This window comes from Limulus polyphemus, unplaced genomic scaffold, assembly GCF_000517525.1.
Source record: "Limulus polyphemus unplaced genomic scaffold, Limulus_polyphemus-2.1.2 Scaffold1009, whole genome shotgun sequence".
Taxonomy (NCBI): domain Eukaryota; kingdom Metazoa; phylum Arthropoda; class Merostomata; order Xiphosura; family Limulidae; genus Limulus; species Limulus polyphemus.
Genome location: NW_013666619.1, coordinates 207,367 through 217,650, shown reverse-complemented (window position 1 = coordinate 217,650; position 10,284 = coordinate 207,367). Strand labels below are relative to the sequence as shown.

Sequence of the window (10,284 nt, the reverse complement as noted above, 5' to 3'; positions counted from 1 at the left end):
GTATATATATATATATATATATATATATATATATACAAATACTACATATGTTTGTACTGTAAATTGTATATATAGTGAAGTGATAACATAAAAATAATTTCATCTGGACGATGTTATTGACTTGTTTTCGCTAGACAGCAATCATTAATCACGTTATTACAGAAATGGTTTACTAGCATAAGTTTGTATAACTGTTTGGCCCCTCCATTTATCCTCTGTAAGAGATCCAGCCAGATGATTCATTTTGATTTTGTTTAACATTGTTCCCATACTGCACCTGTAATTAAGTTCTGCAGAGCAAAGCCCACAATTTACTTTTTAGTCTCCCTTAATGGATTACCTAAACAGGGCTTCACTTATTTTAATCACTCAAAGATGACAATGCTATAGCCTGATTAGTTTCACATCAACTTGTTCTATCTCTATGTAGTGGGAAATTATGCTGGCAACGTGTCAAAAAACTGGCAATTGTTTTTAGGTCATATAATATTTATAATCATAATTTTATATATTTTCTTGTCTCTCACAATCTTATATTCAATTTATTAGTAATATCTATTTGTTAAATGTACTAAATTATTAGTAATATTAATAATTATAGGAAATATGTTCAAACCTGAGTAGCAGCATGACATATTTTTACAAATGCAACATTAAAGTGATGCCACATGACAAAAGTATTAAGTAAATAATGAAAGAATGTCAAAGTAACTCGTAGTTTCGTAATATGTGATGTCATTTTTTCATCTTTCATATATCAAGCAAAATTCAAAATGTTTGACACTTGGCTAATGTTTAAATTATTAACACCTGTAGATTTAACATACAAATAGGAATTTTGACAAAATCATGGAGTGATAAGAAACACTGTGTTCAGTAATAATGAAAGCTTGTTATGTCCATTGAAAGACACTGATAATATTAGAGTATAAAAATATAAAATAACATTATCTCTGTCTGTTATTTACAAACTGGAGGCTACTAGTGCTGTAGCTTTTTTTCTATTATTTACTGTTACAGTTTTGGTCATTATATTTATGTTGATCACCGTTTTACTCTACTGCCCTAGTCATTAAATAAATGACAGTTTAAAATCACAGTACATTTACAGTTTTGTTTGAATAACCCAAGACTCTTGACCTCTTCTACTTTTAACAAGTCAGTTCTACTATTTCTAGATACTTCTGTTTATAGTGTTATGCAAGTGTGTGTGTGTATGTTTTATCCAACTAATAATAATGTGAAATGTGAATGATTAAACTTCTATGGAACTGAGTTCTTTGATATGTACTAAGTATGTGTATGTGTTTTTTGTGATATCTGAATGCATACTTTTGATTACGTTTACTATATAGGAAATGTCAGATATTTTCTTACAAAGTTTCATTTAAGTTAAGTAATCAGTTTTAAATGAAAATATTTATAGTGATGTACAACTCCTCTTGCAACATTGACATCTAGTTGAATTTACTGTGATTTATAATGAAAATAAATTACCACTTATCTAGAGCTTTCTGTAAAGGTAAACTTATCACAGGTTGACTTTATTATGAGTTAGAAATTCTGCAGTCTTTAAAACATTTGTTTGTAAACTAAGGTTTTTATCATTTGAGAATGAAAATTTAAAGTGAAGTTTCCCAGATTTCATACTCATTGTGGAATTCACTGTGACGTGTGACTCTTAAAATCTCAATAACATTTGACATCTTTCTCAACTACAACTTGTTACTCCTACCACAGTCTAATAAATGTTCATTTTCTTTTGTATTGCAACAGATTACCCAACCATTTTTTTCTTGTATTTTAAGTGAGGATTAATATAACCTCAGGAGTAACGAGTCACAGTGATTTATGATTCCTAAAGTATAAATAGGTTTTTGTAGCAGTGCTATTATACTTTAATTAAGTTGTAAAGTAGAATAGGTTTTTGTAGCAGTGCTATTATACTTTAATTAAGTTGTAAAGTAGAATAGGTTTTTGTAGCAGTGCTATTATACTTTAATTAAGTTGTAAAGTATAAATAGGTTTTTGTAGCAGTGCTATTATACTTTAATTAAGTTGTAAAGTCAGAATGAATTTTCTCAGTTTCTGTTATCAAAACTGACTTTACAAAGTATACACGAGTTATTAAGTGTAAATAAACTGTAGCTTTCATTCTCATGATAATTCCTCTTTAAGTTATATTAATTTTCACTTAAAATAGAAAAAAAAGAAAGGAAAATATTTCTTTGTATTGAGCTGCACTGTTTAGATGTATCTCTGAAGATAAGGTGGAATTAATTTGTTGGACAAGGTTTTGTTAAAACATTCAAGTATGTATAATAAGCATACAATACTCTTCCTGCTTGATTTTCTTTGTGTTGCTCTCTTATTGTTGTCTTTAAGCACTTCACTTTCATGAAGTACAACAAGGGAATATCTTCCTAATGTATAGGATATCTAGTGTATTTTTATTTTATTCTATGCTATGATTAAATATCAATGATATTTGAAGATAATTGATTTTAATTATCTGCTATTTAATAATATTATATACTTTTTAAAACACATTTGAATTTAATATTATTTTTGTTTTTTATTAATCACTTTTTTATTTATTGCAGTAATTTTACTGATTAAGTTATGAGGTAATGATTTACTACCTAGAATGTGGTTTACCTATTAATTAACCACTGTATTACCTTGAATTTGGTTTACCTATTAATTAACCACTGTATTACCTAGAATGTGGTTTACCTATTAATTAACCACTGTATTACCTAGAATTTGGTTTACCTATTAATTGACCACTGTATTACCTAGAATGTGGTTTACCTATTAATTGACCACTGTATTACCTAGAATGTGGTTTACCTATTAATTGACCACTGTATTACCTAGAATGTGGTTTACCTATTAATTAACCACTGTATTACCTAGAATTTGGTTTACCTATTAATTAACTACTGTATTACCTAGAATGTGGTTTACCTATTAATTAACCACTGTGTTACCTAGAATGTGGTTTACCTATTAATTAACCACTGTATTACCTAGAATGTGGTTTACCTATTAATTAACCACTGTGTTACCTAGAATGTGGTTTACCTATTAATTAACCACTGTATTACCTAGAATGTGGTTTACCTATTAATTAACCACTGTATTAGCTCAAATTGTATTATTTCATCAAAGCCAGTAATCTGTTTATTTAAATCCTCATGATTAGCTTATTAATTACTATTCAATGAAAACTATTAGTTATGATATGTCCCCAGCAAGCTTTCAAAAAATAAAGGCTTTTTCAAAAATAAGTGAACCATAGATATTTGAAAAGTATCTTTAGTTAACATGTTATTTTCTGGTTTATCGTAGTAACTATTGTCTAACCCCATAACTTATGTGCCGTTATGATAACTTGAACTAAAGAGTACTAAAATAGTAATAGACATCATTTTCTAATAAGTTAATTATTTGTAACAAAATTTAACTTATGAAAATAAATATTCTACAAATGTGTCTATAAAACTGTCACACTTCTCTCTTTCTTTTTATTTTAAGTTTAAAGTAATAGAATTAATTGAGCATATTTTTAGTGTAATCTATTTGTATTTGGAAATAGAGTAACTTTTTTGCATGTTACCTTGTGTTAAAAATTAAATTCTTGAGGAAATGAGAAAAAACAAGTAAAATACACATTATAATTTAAAACCTTTAGTACATTAGAAATAGATTTATGGAAGAATCATTTCATTCTTATTCAAGGAAGTATTCTTTTATTTTAAGTTGCAACATACCTATCGATATAAATAAGCTTTTATGAATGATGACCTAATTTCTTCACACAGAAGGCCACACCCTTGTTGTGATTTAAATACTGTGCTAATGGCTTATGACCTTTTCAGTAAATTTCTCTTCTTTTTTTTTAATTCAGTTGTATCATTTTAAGTTGTTTTTTTTGTTTGTGTTTTTGCTGTTATTGAGATGATGTAAAGATAGTCTGTATTTCATGTTGAATTTGATAAATACTAAAAGTTTTTATTTTCCTGTACTTTGATTTACCCTAGTTGGCATTTTACTGAAGTAATCCTATATTTTACTGTGGTCTCATCTTAGTTGCTCTTAACTTGTAAAACCTGCAGTAAAACTCAGTCTAGACTTGTTGAGCAGGTTTAAGCTGACAGTCATCTGAAGTCTACTTAGTTAGTGTATTTATTACCTTCATTTCAAAACATTCAGGTAGTGTGATTTTTTTTTTCTACTGTTCTTTTTAAACATATAATTTCATTCCAAGACAGACATCAAGTTGGATCATTTCAGATTTACTTTCTGACATAAATCATTTCAGCTCTTGCTTTTACTTTTTTGTAAAAACAATGTTTAATGTTTTTAAAACACATAACTAGTTTGTTTGTTTTAATTTATTGGGGAAAATTAAAAAATATTTTATAAAATAATGTGCAGATTTTTATGCAGAAATGATATTGCTTTAGCCAGATAACTATTTTATTTTTTATTGTAGATGTTCATTTGTCCTTTGTTTTTCATGGATTTAGTTTCCAAGCAAAATTGAGTAACCTTTTACTACAGATAATACAAAAAAAAACCTGTTTTAAATAAAAATAAATGTTCAGTTCACAGTACTTTGTAATTTGCAAAATATTGATATAAAGAACTCGTATTTAAAAATAAGGTTTCTTTATATTTTTTTCCCATTAATGCTTTATTTTATTTTCATAAAATCAATGTTGTGCCAAATTTTTCTCCTTGATAGAAAAGCTTCATTGTGGCATTACTAACAAAAAAATAATATTCATGGATAAATAATCTTTTGCTTTCTTTGTAGCATTATTAAAAAAACAATTCATCTGGATAAAGAATCTTTTGCTTTCTTTGTAGCATTATTAAAAATAACAGTATCCATGGATAAAGAATCTTTTACTTCTTTGTAGCATTATTAAAAAAAAACAATATCCATGGATAAAGAATATTTTGCTTTCTTTGTAGCATTATTAAAAAAACAATATCCATGGATAAAGAATCTTTTGCTTCTTTGTAGCATTATTAAAAAAAATAATATCCATGGATAAAGAATCTTTTGCCTCATTGTAGCATTATTAAAAAACAATATCCATGGATAAAGAATCTTTTGCTTTCTTTGTAGCATTATTAAAAAACAATATCCATGAATAAAGAATCTTTTGCTTCTTTGTAGCAGTATTAAAAAAACAATATCTATGGATAAAGAATCAAATCTTTTGCTTTCTTTGTAGCATTATTAAAAAAACAGTGTCCATGGATAAAGAATATTTTGCTTTCTTTGTAGCATTTCTCAAAAAACAATATCCATAGACAAAGAATCTTTTCTTGCAAACAGAGACGATTGTCCCAAGATACTGTTGACTGATTTTATTTTATATTGAGTTAAGCAGTGTTTTAATTTCTTTCAAGAGTGCTTATTGACTGCTTGAATAACTTTGTTTCAAAAGCAATACACAAAATGATGCTTTAATTTAAAAGTAGATAAAAACTTATGAATTTACTGGACAACAGGACTTGAAAAATAAAGGAAAATTATTATTTTTGGATGATTCTTACGAGATACTGATGAATCATAACAGTTTGGATGATACTGAATACTGTCCTAATAAATGGATATAAAGAGATGTCAGACAAATTTTATTTCTCTGCAGTTACTATATCAAAAATTAGTTGTTTATAGAACTACTAGAAAATCTAAGACAATGATATCCCTGCCCAAAAAGTAAAAACTAAGTATAACAACAGATCTAATTTTATTATATTTCTAGCAATCTTATGTTTGAACATAAATGTATGTGCATTTGTATTTTTAGCATTGTTTTATTGTAAGGGACATTTTTGTTTTGTCTAGTATTCCAGTTCTGTGGATCAAGGTTATGTCATAAGATAGCTATAATTTTATTTATTTAAAGAAAGTGATGGCAGTAACCATTCTGAAATACACTTGTTTAAAGTGTCTGAGCAATCACTATGCAGAACAAATGTATAAAAAGTCCAAATAATTAATATATCCAAGCTATATAATATAGTTATATTTTTGGATTGTTAAAAAATTATATTTACCCATTATTTATTTATAGATTTATGTCTATTAGCTGTTATTAAGATAATAACTTCAATGCAATCGATGGGCAGTGCTATTTTAATCTTCATTGGGTTCTCTCAATTGCATTTACAGATTTCACTAAGATTAAAAATACTTTCATTAAGCTCTTGTTGATAGGTTTGAGGATTAATATTTTATTAACTAGAAACTTCTAAAACTGGTGATAAAAACTTCTGGAACTTATGTAGTTTCTTTTGTTAGAAGTACAACAATGATGATATTTATTATATAGACAAAAAAAATTTTAAGGATTATTCATCTAAAAATGATGGCTTTCATAGACATCAAATAATATCTATATAGCATCAATTTAGTGTTTTAAGTAACTAATCGATGTTGGTTTATTTCAGGAGTCCCTGTTTATATGGCATAGTACTTGTCTTTGTACTCTGAAGAAGGTAACTATGTAGCATCAACTCCATCTTTTAAGTAATTAACCAGTTTCATAATTTGTTTCAGTAGTCCCGGTTGACATGGCAAAGTACATGCCTTTATACTCTGAAGAAGGTAATCTAGAACCATCCGATCTTCGTCAGCGCCACCCTAGTGATAACTCGAGCACATCCCATGATGGTAGTCAGAGTATCCATAGTGGACGATCAGGAAAAGAACTGTTAGGATCATCTCCTTTCACACGAGCACCAGCAGAAGACAGGTCAAAGTATGAAAAACTATTAAATTTTGAAGATGGAGAAGATGATCAGAAGGCAGAACCTTGTGTGAACAAAAAATATGACCAAGAAGATAATGATTCTATTGGATCAGCAAGTGATCTCAGAGCACAAGAAGATTCAAGTGGAGAAGAAGAAGGTTCATCCGAGACCTCGCTTGATGGTCATTTAAAAAGAGAAAAATTCTCACTAAAAATCTCAGGAGATGCTATTAAACCTACATCAGAAATCCTGACAGAATTAGAAAAAAAACAAGAAGGAGAAGTAGAATGTCTTCCTTACCAAGATGTCTTCATGGGTCATACAGATGGAGATAAACCACTTCTAGAAGATGATGAACTCTCTGATAATGAACAGAAAGTTGTAACAACCACTCCTAGGAATGAATTAAAATTGGGTTTAATTGTCAAAACAAGTGGGGAGATGTTTACTTCATCATCATCTCCATCACTGGAAAAGGGAAAAAATAAAGATACTTTTAGTGCAGCTCAACTTAGAAAAGTCCCAAGTGCAGCTTCACCAGAAACATATGTAGTTAGTGGTGACCATCCTGAAGGAGTGGATGTTTTTGCATTGGCTCCTTTCAGGAAGCCATCAACAAAAGGAAAACCACAGAATTGGAAAATGCAAAAGAAACTGCCAAAAGACAGCCACTTAACCGGTGTTGAAGCGATAGGAGGTTCACCCACATTTGAGTCTTCCAAAGAATTAGAAACCAGAGCAAACCCAAACCCACAGAGTTCTGAATTTCCTAATATGAACAATTACAAGCCTTCACATTCATCTACTAGCCAACATAAACCTATTTTCTGTAGTAGTAGCTCACCAGAAAAGCTTGGGTCTTTAAGTGAAAGTACTGACTTATTTGGATCTGCTCCATTCCGTAGTATGCCTAGGATAGATACAAAGGAGATTACTTCCATACAGGGTGATTATATTAATCAACAAGAGAAACAAACTTTCATTACCAAGCAGCCTCTAAACCAACCGGGATTTGTAACTTCGGTACATATTGCTCCACTCATACATGATTCCCCCAATATTGGAACATTAAAATCTGCATGTCCAAAAATGACCATGGGTCAGACATCTAGTTTGATTACTAAAAATTCTGTTAGTGATCAACAAAGCGAAAATGTTATTGGTGCTGTAGCTATTAATTCAGTTGGAAGCACTTTTCCCCCCATTAAAGAAGTTGCACCACATCCTAGGAAAAAGGTTAGTCTTCCAGCCATATATGGCACTTCTTCTGTGAACAGGATTGACAGCTTGACTCGTGGAAGTAGTTCACCACCCTTAAGTTCTGATACCGATGATGAGGAGGAGATGACACCAAGAAAATCAAAGAAAGAAAGAAATAGATATCACTCCTTTAAGGAACAGGACGTACTGGCAGAGGAAGTAAGTTTTGCTGTTCCTCCCACAAAGCATTATCATGTGTCAGGTAAAGCTGGGAAGAAGACCAAACAATCCAAGAAAAGGGAAAACAGAATTAGCAATGCTTTTGCAAATATGAGTTTTGAAGACATTGGTAGTGAAGAGGATAACAGTTTCAAAACTGTGAATACATCTTTTATGGGAGAGCCTGTTATTAAAAAAAGTGGTTTTCAAGCAAACACAAGGCCCCTGAGAATGGCAAAGGTAAATAAATAACACTGGTGATTTTATAACCTGGGTAATCTGCTGAAATAGATCTTTCTCTTTATACAGTTTCTAGCAGATCAGGTGTAGCAATTGATTAAATATACGATTTTGGCATTTGCAAACTGTTGGTGATCATGATATTAATAATGTTATTAATATTATTATAGAAATAAATTATTCAAAGGTGTATAGATTATATAGTTCTATTACAAAACTTTGTAGATTTTTATGTTGCTGAGCAACGGTAGATCTGTCACCAGAACGAGAACTGCAACTGAAGACCATGGTTTATATTTAACTCTGCAGCTAGGATGTAAGATTTCACTGTATTTATAGATATATACATATAAATATCACTGCGAGGCTGTAGCCTAGCTAGTTGCTGGGAAATAAATTATATTCTTGCACTAATATTTCCTTGTATTTCTTTAACTAGTGTTGAAGTCACATATTAACTTTGTAATTTGTATTACGTTTACACACACGGAAAGTCCGACAATCTATTGATCGAAATTATACAAGTTTTTTAATAAAAATTACATTTAGAGTAGTTATTATATATACGAACGCATGTTAAAAGTAGATCCAGGATTCAAGCTTTTAAGACAATTTTATCACCATATTCAGTTGTTTAGCGTGTACTCGCATTATTCAAAAATGTAACCTTATGTTTGTTTTTGCTTTCATTTAGCTCAATCGAATTCAAAGATAAGATACTACTTAACAATAGCAATTACGATACTAGCTTGCACACATACAAGGTAGCACGTTTAACATTTATTTACACTATGTGAGACATTGAAAACCGATAGCATGAAAAGTGACAGTTGATCAATCAAGTTACGAAAACAATTTCTTATTACACAGTGACGTGGTTAAAATTTTATAAGGGTTTCTGATGAATAAAATATCTTCGTGAATCTTACTTATAAGACTGTGGCTCCATCGTGTGTTTTTTAGCCTTTCTTCAGGCCTGATACCGTAATTCTGATAATGTTCTGAAGAGATAAAGGAGATAAAATCAATATACATTTTAACGTTTTGACAGTTGGATGTCTTTTCTGGGTTTCTAGATAAAATATAAGGTTTGGTGGTTAGGGCTCTTGCAAGACTTGGGTCGCATGATCGAAACCTGGCGCTTTCAAAACAGAGGGCGTTATAATGGTACGATAAATTCTACAACTCGTTGATAAAGATTAGCTCAAGAGTTGGCAGTGGGTATTTCTGGGCAATTATATTTCATGTAATGGGCGGTTCAAAATTGGAAACGGCGTCAGATAGACTTCGCAACTTTGCCACAGACAAACAAATTAGATAGGGTTTGATTAAAAATTGTGTTTTATGTTGTAAACTCTGTTATTGATAGCTTTCATTTTTGCTTTTTATAATTTCTTCATTCTTGTGCTGCAAGATAAATAATACCAATAAAAACATTCGCTTCCTTATTTATTAGTACACGACAGCTAAAAGAACAAGGTATCTAAATCTTTAAATAAATTTATATTTCCACGTATCTAGCCAATAATTTATGTCATCATATACAGTAATTGGAAGCATTGCATATGCAATTTAATTAACATGAGTAAAATACTTAATCTTTTTTTTAAAAAAAAGGTGTAAGAGATGAATACGTAACAGTATAATATGTGTACAAAATTACTGTACTCACGGTAAGGCAATCACTGATGATCATGTCCTTTAGCCAATCAGGAAATGTCACAGACCTACTGAAGGATGTGTAGATTGTATAGGAATTATTTTTGGCGGCAAAGGACAGGTTTATGTGTTTTAAAAAGTTCTACCACCAAAATATGAATCGGCGATTGGCCAGCATTTACTAGT

General features: G+C 30.1%; 1 protein-coding gene across 1 annotated transcript in view; it reads left to right on the top strand.

Annotated features, from left to right (window-relative positions):
• The window catches only part of LOC106461676, a 73,344-nt gene extending 64,491 nt beyond the window's left edge, over positions 1–8,853 (top strand). Inside the window, exon 17 of the mRNA XM_013921521.2 lies at positions 6,587–8,853. Within this exon, the coding sequence (XP_013776975.1) occupies positions 6,587–8,451 (1,865 nt within the window). The 3' untranslated portion in view covers positions 8,452–8,853. The remainder of the gene's footprint in view (positions 1–6,586) is intronic.
• The last annotated feature ends 1,431 nt before the right edge of the window (positions 8,854–10,284 follow it).